This window comes from Ailuropoda melanoleuca, chromosome 9 (genome assembly GCF_002007445.2).
Source record: "Ailuropoda melanoleuca isolate Jingjing chromosome 9, ASM200744v2, whole genome shotgun sequence".
In the NCBI taxonomy this organism is placed as follows: Eukaryota; Metazoa; Chordata; class Mammalia; order Carnivora; family Ursidae; genus Ailuropoda; species Ailuropoda melanoleuca.
The window spans coordinates 60005059-60030378 of record NC_048226.1 but is presented as its reverse complement, the minus strand read 5'-3'; the positions used below and the strand labels follow the sequence as shown (position 1 = coordinate 60030378).

The window sequence follows — 25320 nt, the reverse complement described above, 5'->3', positions numbered from 1 at the left end:
TTTAACTCCAGAGCCAGACTTCTTAACCGTGGAGCTATTCTGTTGGAGTATAAATAAAATATAATTACTGGGAGTAACACCAAAGCACTCGGAGACATAAAGTACGCATTTCTCTGTGTGTGTGTGTGTGTGTGTGCGCGCGTGTGTGTGCGTGCACATACACATGTATGCGTACCCGTGCTAAAGTGGTATTTGGAGAGCATTAAAATACAGTTTAAACACACCCCGAGGTAGGGGTAGATTTGGTTGTAGTTTTCCAGAAGCAGGTGAGTCTGGGGCTGGGCTTTGGGCTTCAGGCAGAACATGCGCTTGGCGGAAACCTACCAGCTGGGCATACATTTCTGGGAAGGAGGGCGGCCCGGTCTAAGGCACAGGTTAAGCTGGAAAGACAACGGGCAGCTGGGCGCTGCTGACGCTCAGGTAGAGAGAATCCATGGTAACAGTGCTGTGCATTTTCAAGTACGAAAAACATAGGGTCAGGGAAATATCTAGCATTTGGTTAAGACACTCAGAGTTACTGCAGTTCCTGATGAAGGGGATTCTATAACTGTACAATTATATAATTGTAAAATTGTTCTAGTAACTGTTTATTGGACCACTTGGAGTGGAGAAACTGAAAATGAGTAATAGTTCATAAATTTTAGTAGCCTAAGATAATTGAAGCCTGAGCTGGGGTAGCTAGGGAAAGAGGATTTTGTGTCTGTTTTTGTTTTATGGCCAAGGTCTGCAATCAAGACGTCAGACACTGTGCAATTTCATAATGGCTGAAATGATTATTAGGCTGCAGGGCCTGCTGACAGGGAGCATTCAGAGCTAGGCCCCGTGGAGTTGGGGCTCATCCGTCAGAGGTGAATTAAATCCATGTGGGCCTGTCTGGGTGCAAGAGGGGAGATGCCAGTGAAATTCCCCTCTTCAAATTGTTCTCACCATTTTATTTCCCTTGATGCCCCCCCAGGTGATCAAATCCACATAGAGTCCAAGGCTAAACAGAAAATACCCCGTTAAAGCCTGCAAAAGGCATCACCCAGAGGGCTGGAATGATCAACATAAACACAAAAGGAGTCTCAAATGCCCCTCTTCCCCCTCCTTCATCTAGGGAGGGAGCCGGAGCGCTTACCGCAAGCATCCACTCTGGGAGGAAGCGCTCTCCACATAGTGTTTCAGGGCAAGCTGGAATTCTTCCAAGTCTTCCTCTATCACAGACATCTGACGCTGGACGAGCATGATGTGCTGCCGAGGAAGAGGCAAGCGTTACAGCCTGGCTGTCACGGAGCCTCGCTTCGCCGGACCCCTGTAGCCCGTCCCTCCCCTCCTCACAGAGCAAACAATCCTCACCTAAAAATATGACCAAAGGGAAGACCATGACTAGTCCAAGTAATACTGTGCTATGAAAGCTGTAATGCAGGCAGGATACCTTTCTTGCCTCTAGTAGCAGGTGCTAAAGAGAGTGTCTCCCAGTGATACACTTCCCTCAGAATCTCTGGAAGTGGGGTCCAAGCACTAGCATTTATACAAGCCATCCCCCAAGTGGCTCTAATGTGCAGTCAGGGCTGGGATGAAGCCTATAATCCAGTAGTCCTACTGGACAGCTCCAGCATCACCTTAAATATTTTGTGATATCAGACACGTGTATCATTACAAACAACCACATTTCAAAAAATGTGTGTTCAATGTTGCATTTCCAAAGGTACATTAACCACCGACCACATAACATAGGCCTTGCTCAAAATCTCATGGCATCAGATGGAGCCTGTGTTTAATGGATCACACTGGGCTGGATGGCAACCGCTTCTTGTAACAAATTCTGTTTACAACAGTTGTAGTGTAAGGACTTTCCTACAGATCTGCCTATGGGCTTCACATAGCGCTTTGGTCCACGATCAAGCCTCTCTGCCATCAAGGGTTAGGAATGAATCACAAAGTACAAAAAAAAAGTAAGGATTGGGAGTGAATTATAAAAGTATGAAAAAAAATGTAAGGACAGTTTAGAATGTGAGGAAAATAACTTGCACAACATTACTCAGCTGTGTAGTGGTAGAGCCAGAAGTAAGCCCCTGGTTTGCTGTCTCCTCTCCAGTGAGTTTCTCACTTCACGTTAATAGCTTTGTTGGAGACCAGTTATATCACAGATATCATAATAGACAATTTATATATTCAATAATTGTTCCTACTTTATTTTCCTACAGGTAAATGCTGGGTGCTAGATTCTGGGTATATAGAGATAAATCAAGACAGAATCCTTACCTTCTTCATAAGGTTTAGTAAATTAATCAACAAGGTTTTCGTTTTCGTTTTTTTATATAATAAGTTTTTATTACGTTATGTTAGTCACCATACAGTATATTCATTTTTGTTTTTTTTTAATAAAGATTTTATTTATTTATTTGAGAGAGAGAGACAGAGATACCGAAGGAGAGCATGAGTGGGCAGGAGAGGGAGAAGCAGGCTCCCCAGGACCCTGGAATCATGACCTGAGCTCAAGGCAAACACTTAACTGACTGAGCCACAGGAGCCTCAAGAAATCAACAAGGTTTGAAAATTATGTCTATGGAATAATTTTAGGTATTGATACTAGCACATGAAACTGACTATATTTAAATTGACCAGAAGTCTACTACAGTTTTGACGGAACTGTATTGTCAAAGAAATCTTGATCCCAGCCTCAAAATCCTTTGATTGTGTAAGCCTTAAGGGAATATTTGGGCCCCCAAACTCACACGGGCAGGAAGCAGGCTACTAACACTCTATAACCCCTAAAAAGGGCAATATTCTCCCATGAGCTCTTTCCGATGTGGTCATGGAGGAAAATGAACCAAAAAGAAACTCTAAAAAGAACAACAATGGACAACAGAGTTCCTCGCAGAATGGAGATCCAGTGTCTAAATCACAGAACTTCCTTCACCGACAAGTATCTTCCCAGCATGAATTCACTGTTGCAAGGAACCAGTGAATGCTGTCTGCTTCCTATTCATGCCTTTCCCGAATTACAGTTGTTATGACATTTCTCCTGGCCCAGTTTTATCATTGTGTATTTTATCTGTGTGTTTGCGGGGAGTGGTGAGGGGAGATAACTTACTTTTTTATTCATAAGCGTGTCAGATCGCAAGGGACTATGTCTTGATCTTACAGGGAGGACTGAGCATGTCACTCAGGGATGTAAGACTTGGAGCTAGAAGCAGTGACTTAAGGAGACTTTGGGTGGTCTCCCTTGTGAAGGGGTCTATGGGTTCTATGTACGTGAAAAGAATGCATTTTTGATGATCAGAAGGCTTGCTGTGGCAGAAACTCCAACCTACTCCCCCAAATCCATTTCCTCTTCTTTCTAGGTACAGTTAGAGTACACAGTCCATCATCTTTTGCAGATAACCAACCGATGAGTTTTCACCAATAGAATACAAGCACAAATGCTGTGTATTGCTTTTGGGCCAAGACTTTCAAGAGGGATGTGAACCCCCTCCACATTCTCTTCCCCTTTCTGTTGATAGACGGACCTGCCTCAGGAATGGCAGGGCCACGCTTGAGAGGGGCCTGTGTCCCTGAATCATTGTGTGGACTGTTTTACTGGGCAAGGGAAAAACTTTTATTATATTGGAATCATTCTCCATTTGGGTCTATTTGTTTCCCTAGCCCAGTCACCTTAATGAGTTTGGTAATTTTAATTGATCTTTGTTTTATTTCCCTTCAGAATCAGAGATCAAGAATCAGTAGATATGAGCCTATAACTATCTCCTAAGATTATGTAAGGAACAATCAGCCTCCTGTACCACTCTCCCAGGACCTGGTTTTAGTATTAATAACTAAGAGTTTCAGTTAATCTCTGCCAAAATAATTGTGGACATGTTCTTCTGACAGAAATCTACAGAGATTTCTTGACCACGTATTTGTGATTAACAATGACTCAGATGATTTCTCATGGGCTTTCCTAATGAGATATATAAATATATCTACTTATTCCACCATAATTTTTTTAGTCTGAAGGCAATTCTTATGTGATCTAAATTGCAACCATGAATAGAATCCTTCACTACTCCCTGAAGGCATGTCCTTTGAAATGTGACTGTGAGCTTCTTCTATCAAAACGTGGATCCTATTTCCCTTTCCCTTGGATCTGGGCCAGCCTTATAACTTGATTTGGTAGAGGAGTCCTAACATCTGCATGACATTTCTGTATGTTCCTTATGTCAAATACACAGCCTGAGATCCTTACTGAAATCTGATGTGAATGGCCAGCCCAGAGCATTTTTGTTTCTCTGCTTTAGAAGGGGTAGTATAGCCTTTATTATTTACTCTATAGGGATTGTGTTAGGATTGAATTATGGTGGAATATTTACAGAATAGTTTTTGCTAGTCATATTAGGTTAGCTGCATCTACCTTTGATTTCTTGGATTTTTATTTAGAGAAATTTCAACTTTTTAAATCTCTGGAGACAGAGATATTTTAAATGCAACTAATTTGTTTCATGTTTTCTGGCTCTATTTACTACATTTACAATTGTGTTCCAAGCATGTCTTCAGAAATGTAACAGCCTTTCTTGCACGCTCTTGTTCAATCTCATAATAGCTATTGCAAAGTAAAACTATGTTTTAACAGTCCCTGACATATTTGTTGGCAATAACCCCCAATACACATGGCAGGATTAATTTACTTCACAAAATATTATTATTCACAGGCTTTATGAGGGTAGAAAGTCAGGAAAATATGTTAGATCTGTAAACTCCTATTGTATAAGTTACTCTGATATAAACAACAATAATGTGCTCAAGAAAAGTTACAGCTTTTGAAAAGCACCAGAATGGAATCAAACCTTGTTTAAAATGATATTGACCCCAAAAAGAACCCTTTGAACATAGGAAATATATAGGAAATCATCACTTTTTTTTAAGAGTTGTTTGGTAAGAAGTGCTGGGCAAGGCATACAATGGCGCCAAGCAGAAAGGATTTGGATGGGTAAACACACCTGGTCAGATCCAGAACGTGTGGTCTGGATGGATTCCCTTCAAAAACCATATTGATCTTTCAGTGATTCATACTCCCTGCCTAGTATTTGACAGCTGGAAGACAAAAAATTACCCCCAAGTTTCCATGAGTCATAAAGTCACAATCTTGGATTTTAGATCTGGGTTTATTTTTGATGTACGTTTCCTATTCTATTCTAACGAGAGTAAAATTATGAGTTCTGAAGGTTGCTGTCTTTATAACGTGCTTGTTACAAATCACGTGGAACATGTTGATCTTCCAACATAGCCCCTTAGTGTTTTTCTTTTAATGCAACATTTGAACAATTCAATGTTATAAGAGATACGTAAATACTTTTTCAAACTCCTATTTATTCCTTTTGATTTCACTTTAAATACTGTGTCACTCTCGAAGCATTCCCTGGCTTCCTAAGTTAGGTTGTATTCTCTTGTTCTGAAGATCTGTACTTTTCTATAATAATCACAGTGTACTGGAGATCCTTGCTGAATCACTGCAGGTCCTTCTGTCTGTCTTGTAGCGCCTTTAATATTCACCATTTTATCCCCAGACCCTCCCCCAGGGCCTGGCACATAGCTGGTGATTGAGTTATTCATGGAACAAACAAGCAAAAGACACACTATTCATTCCAGGAAAGCATGTGAGGTGGTCCCGTGAACTCTAGAGCCCACACCATTTTCTTTCATCTACCTCCATCATCTTGTCCTCTTTCCCCTTTAAGAGCAAAGAGTACATGTTTAAAAAAAAAACTTAGCTTCACTTTTACGAGCTCTGCGGCCTTGAACCAGTTACTTCACTTTTTGTCCTAAGTCACCAAATGAAATTGGAACGGCAGTACTTATATCACAGAGTTTAAGGGAGGATTAAATGGAATATTGTATGTAAAAATCTTGCCCAGGATAGACACTCGATAGATGTTACTTCTCATACTCTGCTCACTGAGGGAAAAAAAAAAAAAAAGGACCTAAAAGAAAAAAAAATCATATCCTGGACTCATCATTATTTAATGACTCACGTTCCAGAAAACTAGATATGTCAGCTAGTAGGGTCTGGGACTTTTGCTGCGTGCTATTTAAGCCTGCCAGATACTCCTGTTCTGCTCTAGTGGTAGGAAACCTCATAAAACGGAGTCATCTGTCAGCTCACAACCTCACTGGCAAAGAAAACTCCATTTCAGTGTCCAGAGATGCACCGAACACTGGAGTGGGACTGTTACAGTGTGGGGTGCAGGTCTAGCATAGAGCTGCTGGGGCCCGGCTAGGGAATGAAAACCTTCCACACCTCAATCCTCCATCTGCAAACTGGGGTTAATGATGGCAGTACCTCGGATGGTTATGATGGGGAGGAAGTGAATTACAGGCGCGTGTGCGGCACAATACTGTGCACGTAGCAAAGTCTCCGTAAAGAATAGCTTTAAAAAAATAAAATCCACCATAACAATTTGTTCTTTGCTTTCCGGTATGGAATTTATTTTTCAAAGTTCTCATGTATTCACTAATGGAAAAGGAAAATCAGCTCTCTAGTCAATGAAGCCTGAACCTGGTTTTGGACACCAAGAGAAATCATGGAACCCAGGGGAGCCTGCAGTTCTGGGTGCTAGCTGTGAACAGTGGAGATCTGTTTTCGTCATTCTGAATACAGAAGGTTTTATAAGAATCGATGGTGAGGCATTACTACCACTAACGAGAAAGTACAACTTGTAATGACAAGTAGCTTATTGGTATCTTTGAGAAAAACAAACTTATTCAAATCATTACTATATGTGCATTCCCAAAGAGCATAATTATTTTACCTTTCCATGTGGTGGAAAATAATTAAGGAACACCCTTTCCTGCTTTTCAGTAATATTGACTGCTGAAGCACCTTGCCCAATCCTATTTTGTTAAGTACTTCTACGAACTATTGAATTAGTAATGCTGTCTGGGTTGATAAATCTTTGAAAATTGACCTTGGCCTCTCTTCTGTCAGGGACCAGACAATGGAACAGTCTGTCACCTTCCACAAACAATCCTTAGATGGTTTTTCTCCCACTTAGCTAGTGAGAGACAATAGTCTCACATTAGGAAATCATGTAAGAATAGACAATGGTCCCTCTCAACATGAGAAAAGTTATGTTCAGTTTTCTTGACTGGAGCGTAGTTTTCCCTACGTGCAAATCTCACTGATGCTAGAGACACAAGATCACCAGGTCACGATACTGGGCCTGAGGGACTGCCAGGGATGGTCTTCCGAGTATGTGCACTTGACAGCCTTCTCTCCTTCTCAAAAAAGATTCTGCTTCCCACCAAAACCTACCCCTTTAGAATTCTGAGTGCCTGATGAATTAATACAGACCACACCCTGTCTGTGGAGGAACCAGAAGCACTGAACATGTAGTGAAATATAGGTTACCTTTGGGGAATGTGTCCATATCCATAGGATTCTAATCATGACACCATTAGTAAGCTTTTCTCTACAGCTTTCCCTTTGAAGACTCTCTGTGCTTTGAGTCTGGACAGGTGGGCAGGAGCCGAAAGAACAGTGAGCCTCACCTTCTATCCCATAGGCGGTGCCTGGTACAGAGAGGAAAGGTTTCCCAGGTTTGCCTCATGTAAACGGGATGGATCCTAGGAGATCTATACGATATACATTTAAGGCATTAAGAAATAAGTGATGTTCTGTGGGTTGCCAAGATTTTAAAATCCAAATTTCCACTAAATGTGAATGCAAAGATCCACCTTCCCCCAAAAGAATGTGCTAAAAATATTTGCCTCAAAATAATAAATCATGATATGTATTTTCAAATAGTTAATTTATTCATAAATTTCTTTTGTTGTGTCTTTAGTGCCTATTACTATCACTTTGTCCATTCTCTCTCAGTCTCTATAAATTGCCACCACTCCGGATGGACCTCTTTTCCCTAGGAGTGTAAATGTTCCTTTTTCCTCTAAATGTCCATTTTTTTTTCTTGGGGAAAAAAAAAAAGATTTCTGAGCGCTTGCAATGTGCCTGGCCCTCGGATAAAAGCGGGAGATCCGATACCGACTAGCATCAAGTTTCAGCTCAGGTGTAACACCCAGGCTTGCAGGGTTTATTAAATGTTGTTCGTGATATAATTTGAATGTTGCCCTTCTCTGCCAGTCACAGTCATTCAATTATTCAATAACTCACTGACTTATATATGCATAAAATTCTCATTTTGCACATATTACATGCTAAGTACTTACATAAAAACCCTGTAAAGTAGGCATTAGGTTTCCACAAATCACAATCTCGAAACTACTACTCAGCCATGCAAAATAAAATACGCCTATGTATTACTTTTTCAAATTTTCACTGAGATAGTAACTAATTTTGAAGAACTTAAATGTTTTCAAAGTACATATTTCTAACATTTTGACCTAGAAAAAAAAGTACTTACAGATTTAGTATTCCCTTCAATAACTTCTTCTTCCCGTGGTTCAAGTTTGAGATCCTTCAGGTGGAGAAAGAAATGGGGGGGAAAAGACCAGAAATGAGATAAAGGAAACACCATAAACTTGAATGCTAGGTCTTTTATGGGTAATGTTGTACCAAAAGAACCTCATTATCTGTAAGCAAACGGAATAATTCTGATTTTAAAAATGAAGCCGTTCCAGTAGAGCCTCTTTTACCCATTTGTCGATGGTAAAAAGCTATTTCAGATGTGCTTGTTACAACTTTAGCTTTACTGATGACATTAAAAGAGAACAAAATGGAGCAGATTCATTAAAACAGGGAAAGGATAGGGCAGGAAAAGAAAAGACTAAGCTGACTCCTTTTGCTGTTAGTACTGATTGCCACTTTTCCTGGGAAATCTTGACGGACATTAGTGCAACTAATAGTTTTACCACTCTGGTGATAATTTGACATTACTAAAACATAATGAATTCAAAAACAAATGAAAACACTATTGGTATTTTCTAAAAATCAAGGACTACTAAAAAGAGCCTAGGATTTTCTGCAGTGATCAATGGATGATGCTCATGTCTCCAGTGAAACCAAGCGTGTAATCTCTGAGGACTTCCTTCTAAGAATATATATCCTAGCATTTGTGCTGAGGATTATGCACAATCATTCCTTCAAGTAGATAAGAAATAAATTGAAAGTTGTGAAATCCAGACTGTCTGAAGTCACATAAGCTTGTTAAGAACAGAGCTATGTACGTCTAGCTTTGCTGTTCACGCATGGTAAAACCGTAGACAAGTTATTTAACTTTTACTGTTTACTCTGCCTTGAATTCCCTGTTCCTAGGGATTCATCTAACTGGCTCCTTCTCCTCTCTCACACCTCAACTCCAATACACCTCCTTAGAGTGACCTTCCTGGATCACCTACTCTAAGTATCCAAACCCTCATCTCTACCATACTGCCTTACTTTGTTTTCAACGTACTTTTCGTTATCTGAAATTACCTCATTTCATTGATTTGTTTACTGATTTCCCTCAGTCTCTATTGGACCAAGGGCCTTACCTGTTCTGATCACTGCTGCACTTCCGCTTCCAGGTCAATAACCATTAGCTGAATAAATAAATGGCTGAATGAATGCCCCACTGCAATCATGGCTTTTCCGTGAAGGCAAGGTAATGGACTGCATATGGATGTAAGCTGAATCTAAAAGAATACTCTGCAGAGAGAAACTGTAACAACAGGGATCTCCTTGACCACTCTTTCCCTAACACCAGCTCAGCTACACTTTTCACTTCCACCTTCTTTGATCGAAGATAAGAACAGCTTAAACCAGGTGGTATGAACTGAACATCCTTCGTTCTACCCCTTCCAATGAGGATGTTTGCAAGCGAAGTTTTCTGCAGAGCTCAAGCACAACATAAAATACAACCTCGATATAGCCCCATAAATCCTCAGAGAGGCCGAAATGGGAAGAAAGAAAGCCTGAAGGAACTTGTAGAAATTTCAAGGATGATTTCTCCCTGCACGTGAATGGTACGGGGTTTGGTTTACGGTGCAGGAAGGATTTATCATACTGAGCGCAGAGAAAAGAGAACAGGTGTCCTACTGCAGGAACACTTCCTTCTAATGGGGAGATCAGACCTGGTGCCAACAACTGCAAGAGACAAGAGAGTCAGCTGTGAAATGACATGCACTTAGCTACTGTTTGGCAATTGGGTAGTTTTTCCTCTAAAAGCCTAATTCACGGTACAGAATAAGTTGTAGAAGGACACAGAACTTGCACTGCCTCTCCATTCATTAAGGCAGATCACGCTGAGCCCCACACAGCTGGGACCCAATGCCGAAGACCATCACATCATACTTTCAGCAAACCTCTCAGACACTGTCCTCAAAATGAAACCCTTTCATAGGAAGGGAGGGAGAAAAAGTCTAGGAAAGGAAGAGATGTGATAATACTTTGATTTCAAGTTGGAAAAAAAAGGCATGACCTAAGGTAAAGCTAGTCCTTTAAAAATAGCTATATAAAGTTAAGACACCAAATAAAGACAGGTTTGCCAAGAACTTCGAACCTATTTTAAAAGGAGGTATTTAGGTTCTTTAAATGAATCTAAAATTATGTAACAATTGACTCTTTATGTTTTAACAAGGATTGTTTTCCAAATAGAGGTCATGCATTTCCATGTCTTCCATGATTGGAAAGCTAACTTTCATAGCCACCATTTTTCCTATGACTACGTTTAACTTAGCTCCATGTCAATTAATAAAATTAGGAAGGAAAAAAGTTGAATTGCAGCAAGCTCTAAGTTTAGGAGATTTGCCCAGTCAGTGGTCAGCGTAAATGTACCAAATGATGACATGGCAGCAGAGGGCTAGAACTCTCCAAGGTTTCTTCCCCCCGACTTGGTTCCTTGTGCATATGCATAATCTCCTTCTCGGAGATCCTCCTTACCTCAGGACCTGGAGCTTTCATCTCCGTGGCGATGGCTCCGAACTGTTGGCCTGACTTCTTGCTTATTAACATCTAACCAAACATTTCTGCCTGTGTCCTATTGGATCCTGAAATTCACACATCTAATCAACCAGCTCACCTCACCTCACCCATTATCTCTCACTTATCTCTTCCTTTCCATAAGGCTGCAACTAAGGCACTCAGGCTCAAGTCCTCAGAGTCCTACTTGAGATTCCCCTGTCCTTTACCCACCATACCCATTCAGTGGTCCTATTAATTTCAAGTCTTTCACATCCGCCATTTTCTTTTCGGTCATATATTACAAGCCCACCTCTTGCCATACCTGATCCCAGTGGGCTAAGATCTGCAACCTGCTCTTTAATGTCATTGCTTGAGCTGGCTTTGGTGCCTCTGAATTTTCTTGTTTGAATTCAGTTTGTATTCTTGCTGTCCAATTTTCTATCTAAAAGGTCTTCAAGTTATGTCACTTGTTGAAAAATAATAAATGCCTCCTATTGTCTCCAAGACAAGTCCAAATCCCTTACTCTGTTATTTAACACCATCCATAATAGGACCCCTATCCATCCATGCAATCTTATTTGTTACCATTTCCCTAAAGGAAAGAATCTAAACAGGCTGGCCTATTTAAGGTTTATTCATGCTATCACCCTTACCTGAATGTCCTCGCTAGCTGCTCTCTTTTTACTAAAATTTTACTTCTCCATAGCAAATATTTGTTTGTTCATTGATTTGTTAGCAGGCCAGCATTTATTCCAATTTTAATGACAATACATTTTCTTTTCAGTGAAATCTCTCTTCTCCTTTCAATACAGTGCTCTGAGACTGTCAGTCAAGATGCTCTTCCCTCCCTTATCCAAGTAATCAGCCTGGGGCCCTAACAAAACCAACCAGATTCTACACCCTGAAAAGTGGAACCTTGAGCATAATGTCAACAGACTAGAGATCGTTGAAACTCATTCATTCCAGTAGAGGTAGCCTGAGAGACCACTGAGAATTTCTCACTTAGATCTCTAGAGTTATTTCGTCTCCTGACTTTTCCTGAATCCGAGTTTCTATACCGTCTGTTGAGTCTGTGAGCACTCCCATATCCTTCCAGAAAAAAACTTTGATTGCAGAGGTGATTTCTGTTGCTTGCAAACAAAATTCCTAATTGTCATCATTTTAAGGCCCAACTTAAGCCCCTCCTGTTGCACTAGGTCCTCACCAAACACCCTCGCTTGCAGTGGTCATTCCCTGGGAAGCATCTGTTCCACTCCTTTGGCCTGTCTCAGTCAGTCAGTGAAGAGCTGACGGAGCATTAACTATGAACTGGTTCTGTGCTACTACATATGTTAAAAAAATCTGTTAACTCAATTTTTATAATAAAGCTTAATTTTTACAAGTAGACTGTGGGTTCTTCAAAGTCAGTAACTGTCTCAAACATAAACATTTCTTCCTCGGAGCCTGGCGGGCACAGACAACACCTATTCTTACTGACTGACAAAACCTGCCTCTTCCATCAAAGCTGCTTCAGGGGGACCCACTACCATATCAGGACTGCATGTACTAACTGAATTAGCCAATAAAAATAGCTGGACACAAAATATAGATCCGAAAAACTCATCACACATCCTTACTTGCTTGCTCACTGGGTAGTTCCAATGCCAGAAATCATCCGTTAACATGCAAATTTACAGAAGTTGAGAATGTAATTTCATTTTTTAGTATATCACACAACCACTTCCCGGAATTGCTCTGAAACATGTGCAAGACATGGGCCAGGTCGCCCCTGAGGGCTGCCATCGGCATCATTCAGGCGCACTGCTACCTATAACTGCACCGCTACCTATAACTGCACCGATAACCAGAGAGGCAGGCAATGGAGGACATTTATTTAGCTTGCAACTCTACAGCCTATTTAAAAAAATTTTTTTTAAAGATTTACATATGTATTTGAGAGAGAGTGTGTGTGTACACATGAGCGTGGGGGGAGGGGCAGAGGGAGAGGGAGAAGCAGGCTCCCCACTGAGCAGGTGGATCCCCACAATCCTGAGATCATGACCTGAGCTGAAAGGAGACACTTAACCCACTGAGCCACCCATGTGCCCCTCTAGATCCTGTTTTAAACATAAGTAGGGGTAGAGGTGAGGGACTGAGAATTAAGGTGAGCTTGTATATTTGCTTTAACAGAAACACCCAGATAACTACCAAGCAGCCATTTGTAGCATCAAGGGCTCCTGGCTGTTACTCTATCTGTGGGGCAGCCACAGATATATTAATGCAGTGAGGAAAATGGGTCAGAATGTACCGAAAAGCGAGAGGGAGAAGAAAGCAAAGGAAGCACCTACCTTCTTCTCCAGTCGATCAATTAATTTCTGGAGTCTATTGATCTGGGTCATCCACTGGTTATCTTCTTCTAATAAGCCTTAAGGGGGAAATCACGAGGGCAATGTCTTACACAGAGCAGGACTGCTTTGGCATCTCAGAACTTACCTTTTACCCTGAAGGAAGCCCACCGTGTCGCTGACTAGTCACCACCTTTTTAAGAAATACATTCACGTGAGTGCTTTCTAGGTTATTGATTTCCGTAGACTCGTGCAGCCCAGTGGATTTTCGCAAGTCTGTGCCTTTGATAGTCAAAGAACAGATCCTGCTGAGCCATTTTTACCACCCCATGAGATGGCTGATTTTTCTTTGGAAAAGAGGAAAGCATCCATCAATAATTCTACACTTACTTCCACGACAGTGGCAGGAGCCAGGGACGTAACAGGCCGGACCACAGCCTGGGAGCTGACTGTCTCCTTTCCTAGGGACTGACCTGAATAGACACGGACACTATAGTCATGGCGTAGCAGTTAAGAGTGCGGAATCTGGGACCAGCAGCTGATCTCGGTCAGATGACTTGACTCCTCTGGCCTCAGCATCCTGATTTTTAAAATGGCAATAGTATCACTGGCCACAGAGTCATTGGGAGGATTACATCAGAATATATATGTATTTATACGCACACGTGTATACATGCACACACGTGACACATGTGCCTGTGTACGTCCGTGTGAACAAACACACATCTATATCTAGCACCAGGCAAACCATGTAAGTCCTGCTGCTATTACTATTGCTGTAATTATTGTTTTAATTAAAAAATTTTAAGTATCTTTTATTTTATTATTGCTTTTTCAAGTAAGCTCTACACCCAACGTGGGGCTTGAACTCACGACCTGGTGCAAAGGGAAGAGTTGTGGTCTGAGCCCCTGCACAAACAGATTGAATTCAAACGATAAAGCCTTGTTTTAACTTTGAATGTGAGGAAGATAAGACCAGATTATAAAGAGGTCATACTTCACATTAGAATTTACTTCTCTCTGCATTCTTGGGTAAAACTCCTCTCAAAGCCCATCCCATAAATTATGATGCAAAACTAAGCAGGAACACAGTCACGCAGCAGTGGCTACAAAAAAATCAGAATAAGGGTGCTTTATAATAGGAAACACTGTAATTGTATAAGCAAAATTTATGTTTACTTTTTAATTTACAAATCAGTTAACACGTTTCCATTCTGGGTTTTTCCTAAAGAATTTAAGGTGGCTGTCACATCAAAATTCCTTAGAAGGATATTTTGGGTTTTGCTCTGTCTTGGTGAAAGTGTAAAGAACAATCTGCATTTTGACTCAGGAGCCTCGTATTGTCATTTCCTAGCAACACATGGTAGACTGTATTAGTGCTCACAATTTTCCCCCTTCTTCCTGGATAGAGTTCTGTGCAAACCGCCGTCCCCCCCCACCCCTCCCCCCTTGGCAGTAGCTCCTACTGCGAGGGTGGAGAACACGTCCCTTCTCACTACGACTGGGTTCGGCATACGACTCATTTGGCCAGTGGAGAGTTAGCAGGTAAGATGCACACATTTTTAAGTGAGCTGTGATGTGGCCTGGCTGTGCTTCTGACATGCACCGAGAGAAGAAACTGCTCCAAGTAGTCACTGATCCCGGGAGGCTACACAAGAAGCAGAGCTGAACCCAACCTACAGGCCGGGGAGCACACATCCTGCCGGGATCACCCAAATCGTCACCAACCACAGCCCCACGCGTGAAAAAGACAAATATCTGCAGTGGTCATCACTGAGATTTTGGGTTGTTTCACTGTAAAAATGGACTAGTAAACCATATACCTTGGACAACTTGCTTCACTTCTGGGGAAATAAAGATACTAACATCTATCTTATAAGGTATTAGAATGAAATAAGGCAGTGTTCAAGAAAGCACTTTGAAACCGTTCAAGTACAGTCTGTGTAAATATAGACTATAGTTAGTACTTTGATTTTCTGAAATAGTAGATATTTAAAGGTTAATTTGTATTAAAACAATATGTTCAAGTGATGTTTATATATATATATATATGCTCATATATTTACATATGCATACGTATATACATACACACATGCTTTATAGAAATTACTGTGATATTTTGCAACATGAGTTTGTATATTTCAAATGGATTTTAAAGTAATTATTGCAAATAACACAGTTAAAATATAACCTAAACTATTAAGGTTTTAGTCCAATAAAAGTTACATTACACTACACACTTCAAAAATGCCAGCTCTCACTTTAATCCCATCATGAAAGGAAATAAAGATCCTTTTCCTGAAATGGACTTTGCATACGTTTAGGCAGGCTTTAGGGGATCTGGAGCAAATTAGGGTACAAACTAAAGGGTGCCTCCTTTCTTGAAGCTGATGGGGATTTCTATAGGTCTCCAGTCCCTCACGTATTAGGTGACTGAGCCACTCTCTTCCCTACCCATCGTCCCTCTGTGCGCTGCTGGGTTCAGCTGTGGGATTCTGATGGAAACGACGGGGAGAATCATCACCCCGTTCTTAAGACCACAGGCTCTTTGCCACTGTGGTTTCAGACAGACTTATCTGGTGTAAGAAAAGCATTCCATTACCACTGCTGTTTTACTTGCTTAAAGAATATGTCAACGTGAAAAGACAAGTTGGGTCAGTTTGGAAGAAGAAAAATGACAAAGCTTCATTACCTGGACCACAGGCACTAAACTGAGGGCTTTTAGGGGAGAAGCTGTTGTGTCTCTGGACTCGGCGACTTGATCGCTTTCCAGGCCACTGAATCAACAGGACTTCCGGCTTGGTCGGCCCTTGCCTTGAACAAGAGAGACAACATTTAACCACAGCGTGTTTCTTGCCTCGAGAAACAGATCTTCAACCATCAGTCACAAAGATTTTCCGGTGTAGTGAAATGAAAAGTTAGGAGAATGACTGCTTGCCAACATGCTCTAAAGACCCAGATGATTTGGTTTTACAAATGTGAACCTAAAGGAGAAACTGTGAGCTATATTTATTCTTTCAAAGTTTGAGGAAAAATTGTATCTTAATTTGTGACTTAAGAAAAACATCTTTCCTTTCTTGACCATACCATCAATGAAGAAAATGTTTTTGTGTGTGCTGGTGTATTTAGTTTGTAAACACCTAAGGTGTTCAGTTTTAAATTTTTTAAATCAAGGCTATGTATCCATATAATTTTAAAAGTCAAATAATTCTACAAAGCTTAACAAACAGGAGCTCCTACTACCCGACCTCCATATCATGCCCCATGCCCCTTTCACAGAGGGAATGTTCTCGGCAAGTGTTAATTTGGGTATTTATCCTCATGTCTGTATATAATATGCTTAAATTGCTACCACTTTATTCTTCAGTTTTAAAATGTATCTATTAACTTCCCAATATGAAAAGCTCAGGTCAATGGTATATACATGGAAATATTATAAGGAACTTATAGGAAGACTGTTTGAAAGAATGGATTCAACTTGGGAAGCAAGACTTTAGTCTTTCCCTATTCTTCTTTCCTGGTGGGAATACACACGTTAGCTGGAATTCCATCAACCATCTTGGACCATGAGGCAATCTTGAGGACGTACTTACTACGTGAAAAAGACAGGCGGTCTATGATAAATCTGTAGAGCTGTCATACCTACTTAGGCTGCCACCACCAAGCTCTTTCATAAGAGATAATAAGCCCCTATGTGTTTAAGCCACTTTTTTCCGGTTACATGCAGCCAAATCTAATACTAATTCACTCATCCCAAAATCTTCCTTTATTATCAGTAAGGAAAAATTTCTTTAGCCTCTAATGCAGATCCCCTCAGCCCCCCTTTTATTTTTATTTAAGATTTTATTTATTTATTTGCTTGAAAGAGAGAGAGAGAACACAAGCAGGGGGAGCAGCAGAGGGAGATGGAGAAGCAGGCTCCCCGCTGAGCAAGGGAGCCAGATTTAGGACTTGATCCCAGGACCCTGGGATATACATACGTACATACACACATACACACACACACACTATTTTCTTTATCCATTCATCTCTTGATGTATACTTGGGTTTCTTCCATATTTTGCCTATTGCAAGTAATGCTATAATAATCACAGGGCTGCACAGATCTCTCAAATTAGTGTTTTCATATTCTTTGGGTAAATACCCAGGAGTGGAATTACTGCATCATATGGTAATTCTATTTTTTTAAGGAACTTACATACTGTTTTCCACAGTGACTGCTCCAGTTTGCATTTCTACCAACAGTGCACGAGGGTTCCTTTCTCCACATTCTCACCAACACTTGTTTCTTGTGTTTTTCATTTCAGCCATTATGACAGGAGTGAGGTGATATCTCACTCTAGTTCTGATTTTCATTTCACTGATGGTTAAAGAGTTGACCATCTTTTTATGTGTCTGTTGGCCACCTATATGTCTTCTTTGGAGGAATATTTGTTGTCTTCTGTGGATTTTTAATTGGATTATTTATTCTTTTGTTGTTGAGTTGTATACGTTCTTTATATATTTTAGATATTAACCCTTATCAAATAAATTACTTGGAAATATCTCCTCCTATTCAGTAGGTTGTCATTTTGTTTCATTGATTATTTCCTTTGCTGTGCAGAAGCTTTTTATTTTGATGTAATCCCAATAGTTTATTTTTGCTTTTATTTCCAATGCCTTAGAAGACTTATCTAGAAAAATGTTGCTATAGCCAATGTCAGAGAAATTACAGCATGTGCTCTTTTCTAGGATTTTTATGGTTTCAGGCCTTACATTTAGGTCTTTAATCCATTTTCAGTTTATTTTTGTGTATGGTGTAAGAAAATGGTCCTGTTTTCCCAACACAATTGGTGAAGAGATGGTCTTTGTCCCCATGCATATTCTTTCCTCCTTTGTCATAGATTAATTGACAATATAATGATGGGTTTATTTCTGGGTTTTCTATTTTGTTCCACTGAGCTATGTGACTGTTTTTCTGCCAGTACCATACTGTTTTGATTACCATAGTTTTGAAGTATATCTTGAAATCTGGGATTGTGGTACCTCCAGTTTTGTTGTTCTTCAAGATTGTTTTAGGCTATTCTGGGTCTTTTGGGGCTCCATACACATTTTAGGATTGTTTGTTGTAGCTCTGTGAAAAATTCTGTTGGTATTTTGATAAGAATTGCATTAAAACGGTAGATTGCCTTGGGTTGTACGGCCATTTAAAAAATATGTGTTCCCCCAATCCATGAACATGGAATGTCTATTTCTTTGTGTCATCTTCAATTTCTTTCATCAATGTTTTCTAGTTTTCAGAATACAGGTTTTTCACCTCCTTGGTTAAGTTTATTCTTGGGTATTTTATTATTTTTGGTGCAGTTGTGAATGGGATTGTTTTCTTAATTTCTCTGTTACTTCATTGTTAGTGTATAGAAATTCAACAGATTCCTGCATACCGACTTTGCATCCTGTGACTTTACTGAATTCATTGATCAGTTCTAGTAGTTTCATTGGTGGAGTCTTTATGGTTTTCTATGTATAATATTATGTTTTCTGCAAATAGTGAAAATTTTACTTCTTCCTTACCAATTTGGATGCCTTTCATTTTTTTGTTGTCTGATTGCTATGGCTAGGACTTCCAATACTATGTTGAATAAAAGTGGTGAGACTGGACATCTTTGTCTTGCTCCTGATCTTAGGGGAAAAAGCTCTCAGTTTTTCACCATTAAGTATGATGTTAGCTGTGGGTTTTTATATATGGCCTTTTACTATGTTGAGGTATGTTCCCTCTAAACCTACTTTGTTGAGGGTTTTTATCATGAATGGATGCACTTTGTCTAAAGCTTTTTCTACATCTATTGAAATGTTCATACAGTTTTCATCCTTCCTCTTACATGTGATGTATCGTGTTGACTGATTTGCAAATATTGAACTACCCTTGCGTCCAAGAAATAAATCCCACTTGATTGTGGTGAATGACATTTAAATATATTGTTACATTCGGTTTGTTAATATTTTGTTAGGGAATTTTGCATCTACATTCTTCAGAGATACTGGCTTGTAGTTCTCGTTTATTCTTTTATTGTAGTGTCTTTACCTGGTTTTGGTAACGGGGTAATCCTGGCATCAATGGAATGAATTTGGAAGTTTTCCTTTCTCTTCTTTTTTTTGGGAATAGTTTGAGAAGGATAGGTATTAATATGCTTCTTTAAATGCTTGGTAAAATTCACCTGCAAAGTCATCTGGTCTTGGACTTTTGTTTGTAGGGAGGTTTTGATTACTGATTCAATTTCATTGCCGGTAATTGGTCTGTCAAATTTTCTATTTCTTTCTGATTTAGTTTGGGAGGTTATATGCTTCCAGGAATTTAACCATTTCTTTTACATTGTCCCATTTGTTGCCATTTAATTGCTCATAATATTCTCTAATAACCCATTGTGTTTCTATGGTGTTGGTTGGTATTTCTCCTGTTTCATTTCTGATTATGAGTCCTTTATGTATGAGTCGCCTAAAAGTTTATCAATTTTGTTAATCTTTTCAAAGAACTAGCTCCTGGTGTCATTGATCATTTTGTTTTGGTTTTTTTTTTTAGCCTCTATTTCATTTATTTCTGCTCTAATCTTTATTATTTCCTTCCTTCTACTGGTTTGGGGTTTTATTCTTCCTTTCCTAGCTCCTTTAAGTGTAAGGTTAGTTTACTTGAGATTTTTCTGGCTTCTTGAGGTAGACCTATATTGCCATAAACTTTCCTCTTAGAACAGCTTTTGCTGTATCCAAAAGATTTTGGACCATTATGTTTTCATTTGTCTTTACGTGTTTTTTAATTTCCTCTTTGATTTCATGGTTGACCCATTCATTGTTTAGTTATTTAACCTCCATGTATTTGTGCTCCTTCTAGATTTTTCTTGTGCTTTTTTCCTAGTTTCATTATCTTATGATCAGAAAAGGTGCATAAGACTTCAATCTTTTTGAATTTGTTGAGACATGTTTTCTAGCCTAACATGTGATCCATTCTGGAGAATGTTCCATGTAAATTTGAAAAGAATGTGTATTCTGCTGTTTTAGGATAGAATGTTCTGAACATACCTGTTAGATCAATCTGGTCCAGCGTGTCATTCAGTGCCACTGTCTCCTTATTGATTTTGTTTGGATGGTCTATCCACTGATGTAAAGGGCATGTTGAAGTCCTCTGCTATTACTGATTTACTACTGGTTACTTCATGTTTGTTAATAGCTGTTTATGTATTTGGGTGTTCCCATGTTGGGTGCATAAATATTTATAGTTGTTATAACTTCTTGTTGGATTATTTCTATTATGACTATGTAGTGTCCTTCTTTGTCTCTTGTTATCTTTTAAGTTCTATTTTGTCTGATATAAGCATTGCTACCCTATCTTTTGTCCCTTATATTTGCATGATAAATGTTTTTCCATCCCTTCGTTTTCAATCTGCATGTGTCTTTAGGTCTGAAGTGAGTCTCTAGATGGTTCTTGTTTTTTATCCATTCTGTCACACTATGTCTTTTGATTGGAGCATTTAGTCCACTTATATTCAAAGTAATTATTGATAGGTATGTACTTACTGCCCTTTCATTCCTTGTTTTATGGTTGCTTTTGTAGTTCTGTGTTCCTTTCTTCTCTTGCTGTCTTTTCTCATGGTTTGATGGCTTGCTTTTGTGATATACTTGGGTACCTTTTTCTTTTTGCAGTTTTAAAAAAAAATTATTTAGAGATTGAGAGAACAAGTGGGGGAAGGGGCAGAGGGAGAAGGAGAGAGAATCTCAGCAGATTCCCCATTCATTGAGGAGTCCAACGAGGGCCTTGATCTCATTACCCTGAGATCATGACCTGAGCTGGAACCAAGAGTTGGATTTTAACCAACTAAGACACCCAGGTACCCCTATTTTTGCTTTTCTATTACTGGTTTCTGATTTGTGGTTACCGTTAGGTTTGTCTATAACATCTTATGTACAAAACAGTCTATAGTAAGTTGATGGTCCTTTAAGTTTGAACCCATTCTAAAAGCACTACATTTTTATTCCACCACCTGCCATGTTCCAGGTGCATCGTGTTATACTTTACATCCTTTGATTTTGTGAGCCCCTTGACTAATTTTTATAGACATAATTAATTTTACTGCTTTTGTGCTTCCTACTTTTCTTACTTGTGTTTATGGTCTTTCCGTTCCACTCAAAGAGTCTCTTTTAACATTTCTTATATGGCTGCTTTAGTGATAATGAATTTTTTAAACTTTTGTTTGTCTGGGAAACAATCTCCTCTTCTCTTCTGAATGTCTTCTCTTCTATTCTAGCCTTGCCGGATAGAGTATTCTGGGTTGGGTTTGGTTTTTTTTGTTGTTGTTTCTTTCATTTCATTGAATATATCAATATGCCGCTCTCTCCTGGCTACAATGTTTCTGCTAAAAAATAAGGTCATAGCCTTATGGTTTTTTCTTGTACGTAATGGTTTTCTTTTTCTCTTGCTGTTTTTAAAATTTTAGCACTACTTTTTGCCATTTTAATTTTTTTTAAAGATTTTATTTGAGATGAGAGAGAGAGCAAGCATGTGCACACAGAAGCGGGAGGTGGAGCAGAAGGACAGGGAGAAGCATACTCCCCACTGAAGCAGGAAGCCTGACATGGGGCTCAATCCCAGGACCCTGAGATCATGACTTGAGCCAAAGGCAGATGCTTAAACGACTGAGCCACCTAGGCGCCCCTGCCATTTTAATTATTATGTGTCTTGGTAAGGGCCTGCTTGGGTTCGTTTTGTTGGGGCTATTTCTGCCTCTTGGATCTGGATGTCTGTTTCCTTCCCAAAATTAGGGCAGTTTTCAGCTATTATTTCTTCAAATAAATTTTCTGCCCCCTTTTCTCTCTCTTCTCCTCTGGAATTCCTATAATGTGAATGTTATTACACTTGATGGTGTCACTGAGTTCCCTTAATCTATTCTTATTTTTTTATTACTCTTTTTTCTTTCTTGAGCTTGATTGCTTTCCATTACTGTGTCTTCCAGGTCACTGATCCATTCTTCTGCTTCCTCTAGTCTACTATTTATGCCTTCTACTGTATTTTTAAAGATTTATTTTAGAGATAGTGTGAGCACACATGGGGATGGGGAGGGGTAGAGGGAGAGGGTGAAAGAAACTCAAGCAGATTCCACAGTGAGCTCAGAGCCTGACATGGGGCTTGATCTCAGGATGCTGAGATCATGACCTGAGCTGAAACCAAGAGTCGGATGGATGCTTAACTGACTGCACCACACAGATACCCCCCACTAGTGTATTTTTAGTTTCTGTTATTGAGTTCTTAATTTCCGATTTTTTTTTTTTTTTAAGATTTGAAGGCGGGGAGGGTTAGAGGGAGAGAGAGAATCTCCAGCAGACTCTGCTGAGTGAGGAACCCGATGCAGGGCTTGATCCCACAACTCTGAGGTCATGACCCAAGTTGAAATCAAGAGTCAGACACTCAAATGACTGAGCCACCCAGGCACTCCATGACTGGTTCTTTTTTATATTTTCTATGTCTTTGTTGAAGGTCTCACTGAGATAAGGGTCTGTCTTTTCTCAAGTCAAGTGAGTATGTTTATGACCATTACTTTATGTTCTCTATCAGGCATATTATATATCTCCATTTCATTTAGCTCTCTTGCTGTGATATTGTCCTATTCCTTCATGTTAGACATATTCCTCTGTCCCCTCATTTTGTGCAACTCTCTCTGTTTCTATGTGTTAGGAAAGTCAGCTATCTCTCCTGCTCCTGAAGTAATGGCCTTATGAAGAAGCAGTCCTTTAGTGCCCTGCAATGCAATGACCCCTGTTTAACAAAACTTGGCGCTTCAGGGGGTATCTCCTATGTGTGTCGTGTGCACCCCAATGTTTCGGCCTGAGCCATGTTTGCCTTTGGTCCAGTCACCTGCAGTGTCTCTGTCTTTTGTGGCAGGATTTGGTTCTTGTTTTGTTAATGAGACAGTCTGGTGCCACACTGGGGTTGAGTTTGGTAGGAGCAGACATTTGCCTAAACTGCGGTCACAGTGATCTGCAGGGCACTCTCCCTGTGTTGTCCACTGAGTGGCTTTCATTGGCAGGCAGGGCCCACAGTCAGACTAGATGTCTGCCCCCGGCCCACTGCTGGGGCCACAGTAGAGCTGGTATTTATGGCTACCTTCTCCCCACCCCAGGGCAGGAGTTACTTTGGATTCGTACTGGCCACTGTGGTGGCTGCTTGCACAGTGCCACATTTGTAGTGCTGCTTTGGGCTCCTGCCAAGCTGGGTGGGAATGGGTGGGTCTGCGGAAGAACATGGGTGCCGGGCATGCTCTTAGCTTCATACATTGCCTATGTTTTGTCATTCTCAAAGCTTCAACATCAGTCACCACTACATTCATTTTCTTTCTATGTTCCAAAGTTTCTACCCCTTTGGTCCATCTATCCTTATCTTTGCACCTTTATGACTCCTTGTTATCCAGGCTCTGTTAATGCCTTTTTTGAAAAGTTTAGGGAGAAAGGAAAAGAAATCATATGCTTACTCTCCAATCTTTAACTAGACCACCCTATGAATTGTCCTATGGCATCTAAAAAAGATCAACTTTCTTGCAGCTTCAGTGGTCATCAGAATAGGTGACTAGAGAAGTTCTTTTCTATGTTCAAGCTAAGGGAATGTAGACTGTCTGAAGTTTTATAATCACCTGCAAGCAAAATTAAAGCCTTCCCTTACTTTTATAATAGACAACCATCAAAAGGAGAAAAATAACTTCTAAACCTAGAAGGAATTAGCCATTTCTCTGGATAAAGAAGAACTCTGGAAAATAGAGTAAATTTTCGTATTCCATTATAAAAAGAAATTCACATGTAATTAAGCTGTGTTCTCAGAAATCTGGTTTGTGAAGAAGAGAGGCTTATGTAAGAGGACAGGGGCCTCTCAAGGGAAGCTCCAGTGTAACGTGATGATTATTTTTGTCATTGGCTATTAGGTACTTTCAGAAGACATGGAATTAAAGTGGCTCCCATTTAGCCAGTATGCGAGGACATCTGAAAATCTCACCTCTGTGGCATTCTAGCTGTACGCATCCCTTCTCTCTGAAATTGCCATTTTCACATGAATAGACACAGACATTCTGCCCAGCACTGCATGCCTAACTCATTACTGCAAGATGAGTGATACGGTGTGATTCCTCCCTGGGGTTGGTAGCTAGAATAGATAACTTCCCAAAATTTGCTATATTCCAATGAAGTTCTGTATCTCTAGGTTTCACAAATATTAAGCCCCAAAGTAATATTGATGCTTAAGAGGAAGCAAATTATTATAACCCCGGGATTTTCAATGCTAACTGCAGGTTGCAACTTGACTCTGCAGGGCAACGTGGAATCTTCCTTCATGTTGTAAAAAACGGATGAGTTTGTGGATCCACTGATTTGACCTCTCCTCTCTGACCTTGTTCTAACTCTTTTCAAATCTTTATCATATACTGTTATGAGACTAATTTCCCTTAAATCTTGTTTTCATTATATTTCTCCTTTGTTTACAACCACCAAGACAATCTCTGATCATATGAAATCTAAATGCATCTGTCCAGCTTTTAAGGCCTTTCCTAACCTTAGATGCCAGGTGGCTTGTTCTCACTGTCCCAGGTCCTCATCCACTGCAGTTCTATATAGTTCCCTTTACCGGGGATTCCCTTTCATTCATTCGGTTTCATTTATTTAACATGTAGTTGTGCCAGGTAGACGGAAACAAGGCAAAGCCCCTGCCATTTAGAAACCCAGCCTAATGGAAGAGGTAAGTAAAGTACTGAGTTTGTACGTAAGTCTAAGTAGAGGGTACTAGGAAGTACAGTGGTGAGTAGGAGGTATAAAGTCCTACTTTGAGAGCTGTGAAGGTTTTCCAGAGCAAGTGCTGTCCAAGCAGTGACCAAACAAATGAGGAAGAGCCAGCCAGAAGGAAGAAGATAGGTACTATGGGGTGGGTGAGGAGACCCCTTCAGGGAGAATACCCTCAGCCATTAAATCTACCCTAAAGATCCCGTTCAAGTTTTTCCTCCTCTGAGGCTTATTTACTGGTCCCTTGTCTAATATCATGGGAAAAGGACAGCCATGTTTCCTGTCCTGTTTTTTTCTCTCTACTGGTGAGGGTCCCTGGGGCTCTCCTTACTTTGGTTTCTGGTGGCCAGCCAATTGCTAGAT

At 40.1% G+C, this 25320-nt stretch overlaps 1 protein-coding gene across 1 annotated transcript in view; it reads right to left on the bottom strand.

The window, feature by feature from the left end:
- Positions 1-25320, bottom strand: part of NECAB1 (N-terminal EF-hand calcium binding protein 1) — a 208651-nt gene that overhangs the window by 17624 nt on the left and 165707 nt on the right. The window contains exons 7-10 of the mRNA XM_002923295.4: positions 15869-15990; positions 13180-13256; positions 8376-8429; positions 1118-1230 (exon numbers count right to left, since the gene is read on the bottom strand). Of these exons, the coding sequence (XP_002923341.1) occupies positions 1118-1230; positions 8376-8429; positions 13180-13256; positions 15869-15990 (366 nt within the window). The remainder of the gene's footprint in view (positions 1-1117; positions 1231-8375; positions 8430-13179; positions 13257-15868; positions 15991-25320) is intronic.